Genomic DNA, 18,009 nt, shown 5'->3' on the forward strand with positions numbered 1-18,009 from the left:
AATCCCAGCATTCCGACCTTGGGATGATGCTGGGGGTCTCTGGAAGAGTGGTGCTGGGGATGTCAGTGGTCTCTGTGTTGCCACCTGCTAGGGATGTACACCAAAAGCATGCACACACGCACACACACAAACACACACACATACGAGACATCGCATTTACGTGGCTCACTCACGTTAAGGACTCTTCGTGTTCTCCCAAGTTGTAATACAGCTTGCTGAGCTTAAGGAAGGCGGCCCTGTTGTCATTCCGCAGCTTAGTGGTGGGCTTCAGGTCCATGATGGCCTTGTTGTAATCCCCAAGATGGAGGTAGCACTCGGAGCGTAGCTCTTTGGGCTCTGGATCCCAAGGGGAGATCTGAAAGCAAGCCAGGGGGCAATTGATTTTCTCAGTCTAATTGTGGTATCATCATCATCGGACAGGACCCTGGAAGTCATCTAGTCCAACCCCCTGCTTAAGCAACAGACCCTATATCATTCCAGACAAATGGCTGTCCAGTCTCTTCTTAGAAGTCTCCAGTGATGCAGCACCCACAACTTCTGAAGGGATGCCTTTCCACTTATTAATTGTTCTCACTGTTAGGAAATTTCTCCTTAGTTCTAGGTTGCTTCTCTCCTTGATTAGTTTCCATCCGTTGCTTCTTGTCCTGCCTTCAGGTGCTTTGGAGAATAGGCTGACCCACCTTCTTCTTTGTGGCAGCCCCTCAGATATTGCAAGACTGCTATCATGCCACCCCTAGACCCTTCTTTTCACTAGACTATACTTTATGCAATCTTCCTAACCACATGTTCTCCAGATGTGCTGCAGCAGAGCACCAACGCCCAACACTCTACAACCATCCAATCAATTTAGCGTTCGCAGACTGAACAAAGCCACTGGAGAACCCACCACTTGGGAAACATTCCTCATTTCTGAAGGAAAAAAAAAAAGTTTAAATATTGCCTGCAGGGCCTTGCGATCATGCGTGAAAATTGTATTGGTCTGCACTTCTCTTCTGCTGAATGTATCAGAATAAAAACACATCAAGAAATAAATTCTGCTTAACAATAGCAATAACACTTTGATTTATATACCGCTTCATAGTGCTTTTCAGCCCTCTCTGAATGGTTTAGAGCAGCGGTTCTAAACCTGTGGGTCGCGACCCCTTTGGGGGTCGAACGACCCTTTCACAGGGGTCGCCTAAGACCATCGGCAAACACATATTTCCGATGGTCTTAGTCGTAAAGCAGCGGTTCTCAACCTGTGGGTCGCAACCCCATTTGTGGTCGAACGACCATTACACGGGGGTCGCCAAACAACGCAGTCCGCCATTTTTTCCCCCTTTTCCTTAGCTGTGCTACTCCCTTTTATTCTATTGGCTTTTGAAAGCCAATAGAATAGACTCTCTTGAATAGAGTCTAATTCTATTGGCTTTCAAAAGCCAATAGGAATTGTCTAGCTGTCTCTGCCCTGCTGAGCCCGCCAAAAGTCCCATTCTGCAAACGGTGCTGCAAGTTGTCTGCAGCGAAGGCGAGCTGTCTGGAAGGTTCCAGCCCTCCCTGCTGAGCAACTACTAAAAATGTAAGTAAAAGAGGGCCAGGGGTGGGAGGTGGGAGGCTGGCGGGCGCAGGAAGGGTTGCTGGCGCATGTGGGGCCCGGCGGGTGCCTTACCTCCCTTGGGCTGGGCCAGCTGGTGGCCCAGCTGGTGGTCGGCCTTCTCCATCTCTGCTGCTTGCCAGCTACGCCTCAGAGGGCGCAGGGGAAGGCACCACGCATGCGTGGCGGTCCCGGGCAGGGAAAGTCCTCGACTTACGACCGGTTGGGTAGTCCTTGACTTACCACCGGTTGGGTAGTCGACTTACGACCGGTTGGGGGTCGCGGCATTAAAAAGGTTGAGAACCACTGCCGTAAAGCATTCCCAAGAGCACGGGAGGGATTCAGCAAATAAAGCAAACACTGGGGAGCAGTCGCCAGAAAAGAAAGAAGCTGACATCTCTCACCTTCTCCCTCCGCGCAGCTGGGCTCGAACCGCGAAACTAGCAATTCCTGGCAACATGGCGGTGCAGGAGGGGCACAGAGAACCTTCTGCCGGGCCCTTCTCTTTCGGCTTGCCCGCAACTCCACCAAAAAGGCCTTGAGCCACAGTGGCGAGATTCGACTGGCTGAGGGGGTCGCTCTAGCTCGAGCAGGAGAGCCATCTCTATGCTCCAGGCATCCAAAGGACTGGCGCGCGAGGGTTGGGAGTGGTCTCGGGAAGGGAGGAAGTAGGGAAGGAGGGCAAGCTCGGGCTCAGCAGACGATGGGTGGAGCGGAGCAGCAGCAGCAGCAGCAGGATAGGGCGGAGCGGGGCTTTGCGGCACCCACGGGCCAGGCACTGAGACTGGCAGTTTAGCAGCGACTCCCCTTTGTGTCTGGACTAAGAACAGAGGAGCCGCTGTCAGCCAGCCAAGCCCAGCTGCCGGAGGCAGGGAGGCGACACGAGAATCCCCCTGCACGAAGCCTTCGCGGCCACGAAAGGAGGGAGGGGGAAGACAGAAAGAAAGTGCATTTTTCCAAGGGCTGCCTAACAGGAAAGGCCTCTTTGCGCCGGGGCTGCTTGGAGCCCAGGAACTGGGAAGCCCTGATTTGCTGCTGCTGCTGCTTCGTAGAAACGCCAGGCCTTTCTGCCCATTTCCTGGGTTGGAGTTATTTCCTTTTCCGCGTCCTTGCGTGCGTGTGGGTGGCGGCATTAGGAAGGTTGAGAACCACTGGTTTAGAGAGTCAACATACTGTCCCCAACCATCTGGGTCCTCATTTTATTGATGGAAGGCTGAGTTAATCTTGAGCCGGTCAGGATCGAACTGCTGGCAGTTGGCAGAATCAGCCTGCAATGCTGCATTCTAATCCCTGTGCCACCAGGCCTCTTAACAGCCTTCTTAAGGACTTCTTCACGGAGCCCAGAAATGCTATGTGCGCTACATTGCTGCTTTGAAAGGCCTGTGTTCAGACTTCAAAGCATCTAAATACCACAGACATAGTTGGGACCTATTTGACCTCAAGCCAAACTACACATACTGATCCTTTTAGAATCCTTAGATTCTAGTGCCCAGAGAGCTGTAAAACACGGAGATCATTCTAGGACAGCAGAAACGCCCAAGCGATTTTTTCCTGCTGGTCACATACCGCTAAACGACGTTCGCTTAGAGAAGATGAATGAAGAAGGTACCTCAATGACTCGATCCAGAAAACTGACTGCTCCCAGATAGTTTTTTTTCTGAAAAGCAGTCTGAGCTTCTTGCATGGAAAATTCTTGCTCCACGACCCTGGACAACTGGCTCTGGGCTTCTGCATCCTCCGGATTGCTCTTGAGCTGATGAAAGTGGTTTAAAAAAAAAAAAAAAAAGGTTAAGCGATACATGCTGCATATAAAAGGATGCACATAGCTTGCATTCCTTTGTGGCATATATTAAAGAGAAATGCTCAGTTCAAACAGATCGGGACAGTGGGTTTGTTTATTTAGCAATGTTTCTATTCCACCCAGCTCCCGAGACTCTTGGGTAGCCAGCAATTAATAAAACAGAAACTCATAAAATAACAACAATAATCATAGCAAAATAAGGATGGGATCGAAGAAGAAATGACTGAAATGCCTGCGGGGGGGGAGGAATAATCTTCGGCTCTAGCTCTTTTTTTATTGAAATTTTTTAAAGTTTTACAATAAAATACTCCCCCCTTCCCACACCCCCATCCCCCTCCCCCCTCCTTCCCAGAGCTGAATACAGGGTTAAAAACAACAAAAAACATACAACTTAAATGAACATCAAACAATTATACATACATCCAAAAAACAAAAATTTTAAATACTTTAACTCCGGTACATAAAAACAGGGATTCTAACCATTACCCTTAACATAAGTTATTCAAAAGCTAAGTAATACTTTCTAATCTCAGATTTATTCTGTATAAAATTCACCCATCTTTTCCACACCAAAATATATTTCTCTTGCGATTGGTCTTTCAGATAAGACGAAATTTTTGCCATTTCAGATAAATAAGAAACTTTAAGAAACCATTCTTCTAAAGTAGGCAAAGAGTCCTTCTTCCAATATTGCCCAATCAGCAACCTTGCCGTTGTAATTAAATTCAACATTAAAATAATTTCTTTAACATCACAATCAACAATGATACCTAACAAAAACAATTGTGGTGTAAATTTTATCCTTCTATTAAAAATCTTCTGAATATTCCACCAAATCTTAATCCAAAAAGCCTTTACATTTCTACATGACCACCAAATATGATAGTACGTTGCATCCAAACAACCACATCTCCAACATTTAGGCTGCACATTTGGATACATACGAGACATCTTTTGTGGATCAAGGTGCCACCTATAAAACATTTTATAAAAATTTTCTCGTAGATTTTGAGGCTCTAGCTCTTAATCTGCCAATTTTTCCATTAAAAAAAAGAATCAGGGCTTTCTTGCTACAGGAAAACACTGGCGTTTGGACACCGTACGGACTTCAGGGGGCTGAATATCTCACAGGAACAAGCATTTAAAAGTCCCGCTTCCAGGACTACCTCCCACACCCTTGCTTGAGATGTCAACAGGAGAATGAAAGCATCACTGTATGATACATCAAATGGGATGGGTAGATTCCAACCTACGGTCCACATGTGGCTGGAGAAATACTCCGGTTATCTACTGGACTGATACTCTTAGTCACCCCTCCTCCCCTATTTCAAAAAAGATATTTTCTGTAACACCCTGGTTTTAATCCAAAAACCCAGGCTGTCAGCTATGGGTTACCCCAGAGGCCTCCAACCTTGGCAACTTTAAGACCTGTGGACTTCAACTCCCAAAATTCCTCAGCCAGCTATGCTGAGGAATTCTGGGAGTTGAAGTCCACAAGTCTTAAAAGTTGCCAAGGTCGGAGGTCCCTGGATTACACACTAATTACACAGGCAATCCTCAACTTACATCGACAATGGGGACCAGGATCTCCCCATCTAAGCAAGGTGGTGGTTAAATGAGACATGTCTGATTTTACATTCTTTTTTTTTTTTTTGTCGCGGCTGTTAAATGAATCACTGCAGTTGGTTCAGTGAATCGGGTGGTCCTTGAATGAATCTGGCTTTTTCCACTGATTTTTGTCAGAAGCCAGTTGGGAAGGCTGCAAATGGCGATCACACAACCCTGGGAGGTTGCAACTGTTGTAAATGCATGCCATAAATATACACATTCATATGTAGAAACTATAATACGAGTATTCAGATTTTGATCAGTGACGGTGAGGATCCTACAACGGTTGTTAAGTTATACCTTCGAACTGCCACTAAACAAATCATTGTGAGTGGAGGACTACCTCTATAGCAGGGCTTTTCAACCAGTGGTACGGGTACCACCTATGGTACATTGGCACCTGGCAGGTGGAACACGACCATCCTAGAAAAGTGGTAGCGGGGGAGGGGAATGAGCTGAATCGGTGGCAGCACCGCACAAGCCTGAGTGAGAGATGGCTGGAGCTGCAGGACTGTCAGGGCTCAGCGGAAGCGCCAGGATCAGTGTCTCTTTCCAGCTGATCGGCGCTTCTTCGGGGCTGTCAGAGCTCAGCGGAAGTGCCAGGATCAGTGCCAGGCTCCAACTGGAGCTCGGCGCTGATCCTGGTGCTTCTGCTGAGCCCTGAAGAAGCACCAATCAGCTGGAAAGCAGCACTGATCCTGATGCTTCTGCTGAGCCCAGAAGAAGCGCTGATCAGCTGTAATGTTGCAGCATCTCCAGGGTCTTGTGATTTACATTCAGATGCTTGGCAACTGATTCATATTTATGATGGTCAGTGTCCCAGGGTCATGTGAAGTGACCAAAACCTGCTACAACCACCCAGCAGGTGGGGGGAATAAAAACCAACCATCCCCACCCCACCCCCGCTGCCAATTCTCAACAGAAATGCTCACAGCAATGAAAACCTCGGACAGGAGGAAGAGCACCACTGGGCAGGCAGGCAGGTGTCTTGCTCGGCTGTGGTTTGGGGGGCACTTTTCTCAGTGTCATTGTAACTTCAAACAGTCACTAAGCAAACTGTTGTAAGTCGAAGACTACCTGTACTTTATCACTTTTTTCCTTTTTTTGGGGGGGTCATCAAGTTTTGGACACCTTGCTAGGAGACTGGTGGTACTGGGATATTCCCATATCCTAAAAGTGGTACAATGGGTGAAAAGGTTGAAAAGCCCTGCTCTATAGCACCATCTCCTGGACAAATGCATTCAGGTGGTTCTCGACTTACAACTTAGTGGACTGTGTGAATGTGACACGATGGCACTGAAAAAGGTGACACGATCGTTTTTCACACAGCATCCCCATGGTCACGTGATCAAAATTCAGGTGCTGGGAAACTGGCATGTATTTATGATGAATGCAGGTTCTTGGGGTCATGTGATCCCCTTTTGCGACCTCCTGACAAGTGAAATCAATGGGGAAGCCAGGTTCACTTCACAACCACGTTACGAAGAACAACTGCGATGTTTCACTTCACGACTGTCGCAAGAAAGGCCATCAGATCGGGGCAAAACTCACCTAACAACTGTCTCGCTTAGCAACGGAAATGTTGAGCTCAATTGTAGTCGTAGGTCCGAGGACTACCTCTACAAGTAGTCCCCAACTTACGATCTCAACGGAGCCCAAAATTTATGTTGCTAAGTGAGAAATTTGTGAAGGGAATTCTGCCCCATTTTTACGACTTTTCTTGCCAGGCTGGTTAAGTGAACCGCTGCAGTTGTTAAATTAGTAGCACGGTCATGAAGGAAATCTGGCTTTGACTTTGTCAGAAGATCGTAAAAGGAGATCACATGGCCCTGGGGCACTGTAACCGTCACAAATGTGAGTCGGTTGCCCAAGCACCTGTATTTTGATCGTGTGGCCTTGGGGACGCTGCAATGGTCATAAGTGTGGAAAATGGTCATACGTCAGTGCTGTTGTAACTTTGAAGAGTCACTAAGCGAAGTGTTGTTGAGGTCTACTTGTACATAAGAAGGCTGAAGTTGTTGCTACCAAGGAATGGTGTTTCTGATGCACAGGTCAAAAGAACGACACCTGGATATCTTCAAACTCTACTCAGCCACCTAGGAGAATACGAACTCCTTAGCAGTTTCTAGAAACAGGTATTTTCCTTACCACGGCTTCAAAATCTTGTTTTGCTTCCTGGGTGTGCCCTTGTTTGAGAAGGATGTTGCCTCGCTGAAGCCGGGCCTGTGGAAGTGGAAAAGATCAGATCCTTCACAGCCAACTAACCTCCCCAAATTAGAACATGGCCTGTTTTTTTGTTTTTAAATACCAGGTCAACACCTTGGAACCAGAATAAACCCACTTTCCCTTAAGATACCGTTGCAGCTTAATGTCAGCTTGGACAAGAGGGAAAAAAGGGTGACAGTGAGAACAACTTACCGCCAGGAAGTCTGGCTTGAGTTCAATTGCTTTCGAGAGGTCTGGCAACGCTGATTTAAACTTGCCCATAGCCAGGTAAATGGTGGCTCGTTTGTAATAGGTAAGGTAATTTTTCGGGTCAATTTCTGGGGGAGGAAAAGAAATCAGCCACAGTGTCAATGTCAACGGCTACCCCAGGCTTGCTGGTGCTTCGTTACCATGCAGTGACAATCTGCCATGGACTCTGGGGAGGGCGGGTGGGAGGAGGGATGCTTGGGGGAAAGAGAAAGTAACTGCTGTATCTCCAGGAGGTGCTGCTTCAAAGTCACCCGGCTGGGAGAAGAAGCAACTGCATACCAACCGAAGTTTGAAGTGACCTTTCTGAAAAACATCTTAGTTGAAACTTGACTGGTCATGGGGGGGGGTGTGCGGTCAGCGACGGGAGGCAGTTAAAGGAGGGAAAAGTTGAACTTAGGGATTTTGCTGTGCGATTCTCAGTTCTAGCTATGCATGACTTCTAATAAAACTATACTTCTCTCAACAATTGGAGCCAAGGATCATTTTGGTTTAGAGGTTTAAGGGTGGGCAGTCACTGTCAGCCATTGTATATCGAACAGGAAGGCAGGCTAACAGATAACCTTGCTAGCATTCTAAACTAACCAACCTGTAGCTGTCTTCATTTGTGATGTGCAACACACTCACACAAAAACCCTAACACAGAAACACATAATGCAGTCCCCCACTGGGCGCTCCTGCCTGAGAATGCAAAATCCTCCCCCTGATTCATCTTGCAAAAGACGCAGTGCCGAAATGGCTACATCTTACTGCAGCAGGAACGGTGGCTCAAGCAGTCTTGAACTGAACCTCATCAGAAGATCCTGTGGTCATTGTGTTGCTATTTGACTTTCTCTACTGTAGACATGTCAAACAAAAGGCCTGGAGGCTGGATGCGGCCCGCAAAGTGGTTTCATGTGGCCCGCAAAGCCATCCTGGAAACAGTGAGGGAATGGCCCCTGCTGCCTTGGCCCTGGCCAGGCTGCCCGGGAGCCAATGTACAATTTTGTGGTGGCCATCTATGCTGAAATGTGTTCAGTCTTCGCTCCACAAGGCCGTCTGGACACAGTGAGGAACCAGCCCCTGCCGCGTTGGCCCCGCCCCCTGGGTGCATGCTGGGGAGGTGTCACCCTTTGTGAGGAATGAAGAAATGGACCATGCCTTGGCGCTTGCCCCGGTCCCATCCCCTTCTGCCAGAGACCCTCAGATCTGCCCCACTCCTGCCCAGGCCCCCACAGGCACCCTTGACGCGAACGATGTAGAGCTGGCCATGCCCACCCAGTAGGCCACACCCACTCCATCCACGCCCACCCAGTAGGCCGCACCCACCCTGGCCACACCCATCCAGCTCCCCAAGAGCAACTGCAATGCTGATGCAGCCCTCAATGAAATTGAGTTCGACACCCCTGCTCTACTGCATTATTGTGAAGTTAAAAAAAGAAGGTGGAGAAGGAAATTGCACCCTGTGATAAAGAAGGGCAGATTAAACATTTGAATAAAAAGACTGAGAGCAGCTACTGAAGGAAAGGAATCTTGCTATTTATCTAATAATAGTTCATCAAATTTATGGAAGGGGAAAACAATTTGCTTCGAAGGAAGCACTATGCAGTTTTTTTTGTCTGCCAGAGACATGGCCTGTTTTTAAAAAAAACAATTTCCCTTTCGGACAGTTTGTATTTCACATCAGAAGATTTTAAAAGTGCTTGAAGTTAAAATAATATTTTTTAAAAAATAAATAGATCCAGGTCCTGGCAGCCAGGCCAACTTTTTAGCTTTTTACTTTTTTTCCTATTAAGCCTGACTACAACACTGTAAAAACACACTGATCCTATTACGTAGCAGATCTGCCTGTTTCGTTGTTATTAACGGTCAATAAGAGATCATCCTTCTTTGCTGAAGAACAGGATAGACATGTTCCAGTTCAGTTCATCTAGATCTCCTTTTTTCAAACTGCCTGGGCTGATTCCTGTATCTTTAAATAACTCCTACTAAGAAATCTGTCAGTTCCTTTTCACAGCTTCTACCCCAGAGAAATTGGACAGTGCCCCAGTGTTAATGTAACTGAATCGGCCAATGCTGCTCTTTTTCAATAGGCAGCTGGCGTCTTAAACTGGTATTCCAAAGCTGGTACTCACCCACTGCTGAATGATAGTGTGAGAGGGCTTCAGCCAGCTGCCCAGCAGCCAGTAGCTTCCGACCCATTTCTAGATGATTGTCAATCTCAGCTTGTCCAGCAGCCAACAAACCTGGAAGACAGGAAGTCATTCAGGAAATCAAGAGCTAGGAAGCATTTCTCAATGATGGTAATTTTAAGATGTCTGGACTTCAACATCTTTGCCAACAGCATGCTGCCTGGGGAATTCTGGGAGCTGAAGGCCTCACATGCTGCCTGGGGAATTCTAGGAGCTGAAGGCCTCATGTGCTGCATGGGGAATTCTGGGAGTTGAAGTCCACACACCTTAAAATGGCTCAGAAACACTGACCTAGATCCTTGATATATTCTTAGAAAGCTGGTGATACAAAAAATTATTTTGCAAACACCAAAGATGTCACCTCGCTAATTTCCTTCCTTCCTTCCTTCCTTCCTTCCTTCCTTCCTTCTTTCCTTCCTTCCTTCCTTCCTTCCTTCCTTCCTCCCTCCCTCCCTCCCTCCCTCCCTCCCTCCCTTTTTGAGGAATCCCTTTCTCTTGAAAGTCACTCTGGCTGCTTCATCCTTAGTAGAAACCAATTATGAAAATACAAGAATAAAACCAGCTATAGTAGGGACAAAAGTAGGCTTAACATATATATAGCATTATTGTGTTGAGTTTGTACACTGTCCTGTCTCGGTAATCTGTGGAAAGAGACTGGCTTAATGAGGTCGGGGCCATATGGATATCGGATGGATGCTAGTAAAAGGGTGAAAAAGCACTTTCTTTGGGGGTTTGTAGATTGCTGCTCTTTCATGAGAACCACAAGAACCCCTTCCCTTTGACTAGTCAGTGCTGAGCAAGATTTGAAAGACTGCAGTTAGGAAATAATACTCAAATGTGCTCAAATCTGAAAACTATCTATTGTAATGTGTAATCTATTGTAATATTTCATGCTATTTGTTCCGTAGAGGTTCTCCTGCATTTGCTCTAGACCCCTTCTGCCTTTCTGTTTAGAAGAAGAATGCAAATGACGAGCTCTTTCCATTCCCCACCATCCAGTCAGAGCTGAAGAAGCTTTTTGGATGAGAAACGAAACATCTTCAAAGAAAAACAAAAAAGTCCAATTGCTCTTGAAAAAGCATCCAACTATGATTTGGATGACGGAGAATCTCCATAGACTTTTTGTTTAGAGGTCCACTGAAAATTTAGATCAAGTTTCTAAAGTTTCTCATTTGAACCATTCTATTTAATTTAACTATATAAATTAGCTGTATAGTTATAAAAACTTTACTGCTTTTGATATCTCCCTACCAAGGATATTCTCCGCTTATAGCCCAGGTTTTGATGGGTCTAAGCTGCAACTCTGTACAGCCCAGTTTAGTGAACATTTATTTCTCTCCTATTGTGGGTTTTTAAATATGACCACAGGTAGTCCTCAATTTAAGACCATATTTCTTTTGCTAAGCAAGACATTCATTAAGTGAGTTCTGCCCCATTTTATGACCTTTCTCGCCATAGTTTTTAAGTGAATCACTGGAGTTGTTAAATTAGTAAGACGGTTTTTAAGTGAATCTGGCTTCCCCATTGACTTTACTTGTCTCAAGGTTACAAAAGGTGATCACATGACCCCGGGATACTACAACTGTCATAAATATGAGTCATTTGCCAACCGTCCTGAATTCTGCTCACCTGATTATGGGGATGCTGCAATGGTCACAAGTGTGAAAAATAGTCATAAATCACTTTGTTTAGTGCCATTGTTAACTTTGAATGGTCACTAAATAAACTGTTGTAAGATAAGGACTATCTGTTTAAGGATAATCGTTATATAGAGCAAATGGGTTCACAGAAGTCAGTCCCATGGGACAGAGAGGAGATCACTAAGGACTAGGAACATGCTAAGGTTTAAAGGGAAGATACCAAGAGAGGAGGATTGGGGAAGAAGAGGCGGAGCCAGCTAATCACGTGGCCCAGAGGGGGAGGTCCTCTCGATGAATGACTGGGCGGAGCTTGCCAAGCAAGATAAAGGGGTATTTGGAGCAAAAAGATTGACAGGAAACGACTGTGGCAACAAGGGGCGGGGCAAGTGGAAGCTTGGTTGCTACGGTCAAAAAGGAAATGGAGGTGGGCTCCGGTTGCTATGGTTACCTGGCAACTGTAGATCCAACAAGACGCACAGCAACGAAGCGGCCCACAGCAGCCTCTTCTCACAGTTGCCCGGACCGAGCCCAGGACCCTCCGCGCTTCGCCCAAGCAGCCCCAGGCTGCGCCACACCGGCTGCTGCCCGGACTCCATGTCCCAGCTCCGGAACCCGCTCTTAGTTCCGCATCCGTTTTCAGGTCGCTGACAGTTCTTTCCGGCCCGCTGCTCGTCTCTCTATCGTTCGAGCGTGAAGATATGGCCGTTCTAGGATGACCATTCGCTCTCGTCGCAACCAACCGCCGTCCAAGAGAAGAGGGGGGGATGGGAATGGAACAGCGGAGCCTGCTTAGCCAATCACCGCACTCTTCTTGGAGAGCCCTAGAACTTCACTGGCCAATCAGAGCTAGAGCAGGCGCGGCTGAGAATCGGAAGACGGTGCTTCTTCGCGGGGGAAAATTTGCAGAATTCGAAACGAGGTGAGATTTTTCAATCACGTGGTGCAATAAAAAAGTGGGATTCCTGGATGTGATCGGTGGGGAGATACTTGCAAGGGATTTTGCAAACTGGAAGAAGGGAAATTACCATATGCATTATTTTAACTAACAGCCAGAAATAATATTTTAAAGATGCCCAATTATTTCCAGCAGAAGCAGAGGAACGAGGAAAAGCACTTGACGAAGAATGTAGTTCCTGAGCCTGTGCAGAGCGCCTCTCCCGTCCTCTTCTCAAGACTCTTCCATTGAAAGCCAGGCATGTAATCAAAACTGAGCAGGAGCCAAGATAGATCATTCTTAACCTTGTGCAGTGTTAAAAAAAAAAATACTAATAATAAGACGGGCAGCTCTTTTAAGGTTGGCATTTCCTGTTTCCCCCCTTTTTTAACAATATAAATTAAAAACCTTGTTCTTGGAGTTAAATGAGCCAAGGGTTGGAAGACTATTGTGTCACTACTGGAATGAGGGTTCTGTGCTTTTCAAGTTGTGAAACCTTTTGGAATGAGTGGGAAGCTGCCTCCCGATCTTGGGGGGAAAAAATCACGGTGGTTTAAAATTTAAAAATGTAAATTCAGCCTCGTGGTGAGCTAGACGGCAAATACATTTAACAAATAATAAATAATTTTAAAAATTTAAAATGGTAGCTGCATTTATATCAATCCACACATCCTGGAACCAAATCTGAAGTTGTGAGCTGTGGTCGAGGCTTGCCTTATTTCTTTAAAAGTGGCATAATGTTTAGAATGTTCTTTTAACATTTTGGGAAAGGAGGAAACGATGGGAAGGAAGGTGAACAGTATAACTAATGCTTTAACAATCATTCTGCATTTAATCTCGGATCATCTCTTTTGTTCCCAGAGAATGTAATAAGGATGGAGCCGGATTCCAAGCGACGGAAGACAGTGGAGCCCAACGGTGCCTCCTCTTGGGAAGTGCAGCCTGTTCTTTCAGAGCAGGAATCACAGGGCATTAGGCTCATGCCGGTCTATGCTGCCCCTGTCCTGGATAAGAAAGAGACCTGTCGCCTGGCCAAAGAGATCTCTGCTGTCTATCCGTTGAGTGACTATCCTCATTTGAAACGTATCCGGGCCTGTCTCTCTGCAGGCAGCTCCCACCCGCTGGAGATGATCTTATGCCTTGCAGGCCTCAACGGAGAGCAGGCCGGCTTGCGGTCTCTCGCTGAACTCTTTCCCAGTGGCCAAGTAGACTTCTGTGGTTTGGGGAAACCTTTCTTGGTTCACGTGCCGGCCTGTGCGCCTTTGACTCGTCCCCAGTATGAGGAAGCTGTGTCGCACTGGCCAGTCTCCTTCCACGAAAACAAGCGGATCAGCCAAGCTTTGAAGGGCTGCCTTTTCTCCCCCCTGGAAAGGAATCGCATGCAGAGTTACATGGAATTGGCCATCCAAGCAGCTCAGCAGGGAGCGAGGCAGGGTATGGAGCCCGTAGGAGCTGCCGTGGTGGACCCGGCCACTGGCCGAGTTCTGGCTGTTGGTCACGACTGTAGAGAGGGCTCCAACCCACTTCTCCATGCTGCCATGGTCTGCATTGACTTGGTGGCTCACAGCCACGGAGGGGGAGCTTACGGCTTCAAAGATTATCCTGCTTGCACTTTTCTTCGTGCGGACAACACTGCCCAATCGCCTCTTTCTCTTGAGGATGGCCTTCCGTACATTTGCACCGGGTACGACATATACTTAACTCGGGAACCGTGCCTGATGTGTGCCATGGCGCTAGTGCACTCCCGCATCCAGCGGGTCTTCTATGGAGCGCCATCCCCTCAGGGGGCCCTGGGCACAACACACCACATCCACAACCGGAAGGACCTCAATCACCGCTATGAAGTCTTCCGAGGCATTCTGGAAGATCAGTGTAAACGCTTGTCGCGGCTTTACGATCACAAGGAATTGGCGTGAGAGAGAATTTCTAGTGCAGTGGTTCTCAACCTTTTTAATGCCGCGACCCCCATTCGAGGACTACTCAACCGGTCGTAAGTCGAGGACTACTCAACTGGTGCAGCACCGTTTGCAGAATGGGACTTTTGGCGGGCTCAGCAGGGCAGAGACAGCCTGGACAATATCTATTGGCTTTTGAAAGCCAATAGAATTAGACTCTATTCAAGAGAGTCTATTCTATTGGCTTTCAAAAGCCAATAGAATAAAAGGGAGTAGCACAGCTAAGGAAAAGGGGGGGGGGAAATGGCGGACTGCGTTGTTTGGCGACCCCGTGAAATGGTCGTTCGACCCCAAATGGGGTCCCGACCCACAGGTTGAGAACCACTGTTCTAGTGGGAATGTCTATGGAGCTTCTAAGTCATCCAGGTCATGGTTCTCCCCAAAGATACTTTTTCACAAGGCAACTGGATTTTCTTGTTTCTCTTTGAAGACGTTTCGCTTCTCATCCAAGAAGCTTCTTCAGCTCTGTCTAGTGCAGGGGTAGGCAACCTTGGCTCTTTTATGACTGGTGGACTTCAACTCCCCAGAATTCCTGAGCCAGCATGGCTCAGCTTGGAAACCTCTCCCTTTCCCCTCAGCTTGGCTGGCTCAGGAATTCTGGGAGTTGAAGTCCACGAGTCATAAAGGAGCCAAGGTTGCCTACCCCTGGTTTAGTGGGAAGCTTCTTACTTTTGATGCTTCTGGTGTTGGTGTATTGTATGTTTTTGAAAAACGATCTCGGAAGGATGGCTTTGTGTTTCTGGTGATTACAGGAAATCTTTGACTTACAACCATTTGTTTAGTGATGGTTCAAAGTTACAACGGCACTGAAAAAGTGACTTATGACCATTTTAGCATCCCCCATGGTCCCGTGATCAAAATTCGGATGCTTGCCAACAGGTTCATATTTATGACGGTTTCAGTGTCTTGGGGTCATGTGATCCCCTTTTGCGACCTTCAGACAAGCAAAGTCAATGGGAAAGCCAGATTCGCTTAACCATGTTACTAACAACTGCAGTGATTCACTTAACAACTGGGGCAAGCAAGGTCATAAAATGGGATAAAACTCACTTATAAACAAACTACTTCACTTAGCAAACGAAATATTGGACTCAATTGGGATTGAGGACTACCTGTAAAACGTCGGACCTTGAGATCAGCAGGTGAGAGAGCCAAAATATAGGCCACCATAATGTAGGGTGGACATAAGCAAAAGCCAGTTTGTTATAGTGGATAAGGCACCAAGTTATGAACTGGGAGGCTGTGAGTCCTAGTCCCGTCTTGTGCCAGTCCCTCTCAGTCCAACCTACCTCATAGAATTGTTGCTCTGGGGAAAACAGGAGGAGGAAGGATTTGTTCGCAGGCTTGAGTTATTTGTAAAAATTATAAAGGTGGGATGCAAATAAATAAATAAACATGGTCAGAGCAATGCTGAAGTAGGGCTAGATGTCGGAATGCCCTGAATGTACGGTAGAATGGTTATGGTTTTTATTTTGTTTTCCATGTGCAACAAATTGTGACTTTGCTAACCCTAAATTTAAATCGTAAGTGAAGTTTTTTTTACTCTTGACTGTTAATTTTTCATTAGTACACATATAGAAAAATTACATTAATTTTTTTTTCATTGCCCTATTTCTGGAGAGCTGGAACCAATTACCCTATTTTCCCTAAAAATATCACTTTGAATGGGACAAATTCAAGCATTTGTGAGATTCATTAACCACACCACTCAAGACCTACCTGTATGTTACTGCTGCCCTACACAGGTGCCTGCTTGCTTTTAATTCGACAATGACAATGACATGGGATGACTCTGTTGGGATTGTATAACCGACAGAGCTGATGTTTTCCACTTTTCTCAGGGCAATCTCCCCAACGATGCAGTATAGCAGGAGTTGTAGAGCTAATTATTTTGCTTCTACTTTTGCGTAAAAATAGAATGAAATACTGTTTAACATCTGTCCTGATGATACTCATAACTTTATGAAGGGGGGGGACGGCCTGTATGTGCCTGAACAGCATCCTGTTTGTTGAAAAAAAATCATAAAAAGTGGATCTATGCACTCGTATCAGCCAAGCTGCTGTGACTGGATATATATCAGACTACTGTATAGGTATTCCTCAATTTAATGACTGTTCAGTTAGCGACCAAAGATACAATGAATCTGTCCAAGGCTATAGGTAATCCTCGACTTACAACCATTCATTTAGTGCAGTGGTTCTCAACCTGTGGGTCGGGACTCTATTTGGGGTCGAACGACCATTTCACAGGGGTCGCCATTTTTCCCCCCCTTTTCCTTAACTGTGCTACTCCTTTTATTCTATTGGCTTTTGAAAGCCAATAGAATAGACTCTCTTGAATAGAGTCTAATTCTATTGGCTTTCAAAAGCCAATAGGAATTGTCCAGGCTGTCTCTGCACTGCTGAGCCCGCCAAAAGTTCCATTCTGCAAACGGTGCTGCACCAGTTGAGTAGTCCTCGACTTAGGACCGGTTGAGTAGTCCTCGACTTACGACCGATTGGGGGTCGCGGTATTAAAAAGGTCGAGAACCACTGATTTAGTGACTGTTCAAAATTATAACAGCAGTAAAAAAAGTGATTTATGACCAGTTTTCACACATCTGACCATTGCAGTACATGATCAAAATTTGGATTCTTAGCGACTGGCTCATCTTTATGACGGCCGCAATGTCATGAGGTCACGTGACCTTACAAGCAAAGTTAATGGGAAAGCCAGATTCACTTCACAACCATGTTACCGAATTAACAACTGCAGTGAATCACTTCATATCTATGGCAGGAAAGAAAGGTCGTAAAATGGGACAAAACTCACTTAGTAAAGTGTCTTGATTAGCAATGAAAATTTTGGGCTCTGGTGGTCGTAAGTGAAGGGATACCTGCACTTACAATTCAGATTTGAAGTTCTGACGGTCGTGCCCCACCCCCGCTGATGTCATGTGATTACAGTTTTGGTGCTCGGCAATTGGCCCAATTTTATGGCTGTTTGCAGTGACCTGTGGTCACGTGACAGTGACGTACAGTGTGTTTTGCTGGAAACTGGTTTTCATTTCTGGTTTCTGGCAAAAAGTCATCCATTGCCGACAATGGATTCGCTTTACAACCACTGTATTCGTTTAATGACCATCACAGAAAAGGTTGTGAAATCAGGCATTGTCACTTGATTAATTCCAGGCTCAACTGCAGTCGTAAATCAAGGAGTATCTGTATTCTGAAAAAATGTATCTTGAGTCTTACATATTGGAGGACGGATGGAAAGCAAACATTGTGTCATCTAGCTGTCCTTTTGGGGTGCCCGCTGATACTGTAGTGACCTTTGACTGATTAATTCTGAAAGTATTTGTAGAGACATTTCATGCCAACAAGCAATTAGTGAACACCAACGTTGAATCCATATTCACATATTTCTTCTGTATTCTTAAAATGATCTGAGCTTCTGGATTTTAAAAGGCTATATACGAACCCTTTGTAAGAAAATAAATAAAATTATAAAGCAAATATTGCAACCAATTATTTAAAAAATAAAAGAAGAAACAATTAGGGCAGCCCATGAAATGATAGGGAAATCCAAGAAAAGGGAGGGAAACAGATAAATCTAATTGGCTGACACCAGGGCAGAATGACCTTCTCACTATTAAGTAAATATTTCAATGAAGTATTTCATATTTATCTTAATGTTTAATCAAAATATTTTAATATGTGGGAGCCGCTCCAAGTATCTTAAAAGTTGCTGTGTTCAAGAGACAATGTGGTTTTGGTATTTGTGAATCAGAATTATATATGCCTCTCCTTGAGTAGTCCTTGACTTACAACCGTTTGTTTAGTGACTGTTCGAAGTTAAAAAGGGACTAATGACCA

The 18,009-nt window shown here is 45.9% G+C and overlaps 2 protein-coding genes across 5 annotated transcripts in view; one reads left to right on the forward strand and one right to left on the reverse strand.

The window, feature by feature from the left end:
• Positions 1-11,921, reverse strand: part of LOC120317466 (dnaJ homolog subfamily C member 3-like) — a 28,507-nt gene extending 16,586 nt beyond the window's left edge. Inside the window, exons 1-6 of the mRNA XM_039364114.1 lie at positions 11,714-11,921; positions 9,569-9,679; positions 7,401-7,525; positions 7,131-7,205; positions 3,183-3,326; positions 174-355 (exon numbers count right to left, since the gene is read on the reverse strand). Coding sequence (XP_039220048.1) covers positions 174-355; positions 3,183-3,326; positions 7,131-7,205; positions 7,401-7,525; positions 9,569-9,679; positions 11,714-11,861 — 785 coding nt within the window. The 5' untranslated portion in view covers positions 11,862-11,921. The remainder of the gene's footprint in view (positions 1-173; positions 356-3,182; positions 3,327-7,130; positions 7,206-7,400; positions 7,526-9,568; positions 9,680-11,713) is intronic.
• A 38-nt stretch (positions 11,922-11,959) lies between these two features.
• On the forward strand, positions 11,960-14,243 carry ADAT3 (adenosine deaminase tRNA specific 3). Of its 4 annotated transcripts, none has more exons than XM_039364117.1 (3): positions 11,960-12,184; positions 12,353-12,559; positions 13,061-14,243. In XM_039364117.1, the coding sequence occupies exon 3, from the start codon at positions 13,075-13,077 to the stop codon at positions 14,113-14,115; it is 1,041 nt and encodes a 346-aa protein (XP_039220051.1). In that variant the 5' UTR covers positions 11,960-12,184; positions 12,353-12,559; positions 13,061-13,074; the 3' UTR covers positions 14,116-14,243. The 4 variants fall into 4 exon arrangements, with proteins under 4 accessions (XP_039220051.1, XP_039220052.1, XP_039220049.1 ...); XM_039364115.1 differs by having other exon boundaries at positions 12,017-12,184; positions 12,353-12,458; XM_039364116.1 differs by having other exon boundaries at positions 12,017-12,184; positions 12,356-12,458.
• Positions 14,244-18,009: the final 3,766 nt, after the last annotated feature.

This window comes from Crotalus tigris, unplaced genomic scaffold, assembly GCF_016545835.1.
Source record: "Crotalus tigris isolate CLP2741 ecotype Arizona unplaced genomic scaffold, ASM1654583v1 scf7180000019652.295055, whole genome shotgun sequence".
Taxonomy (NCBI): domain Eukaryota; kingdom Metazoa; phylum Chordata; class Lepidosauria; order Squamata; family Viperidae; genus Crotalus; species Crotalus tigris.

Coding starts and splice junctions, on each gene's coding strand:
- ADAT3 (XM_039364117.1), top strand. CDS start 13,075: ATGGAGCCGGATTCCAAGCGACGGAAGACAGTGGAGCCCAACGGTGCC.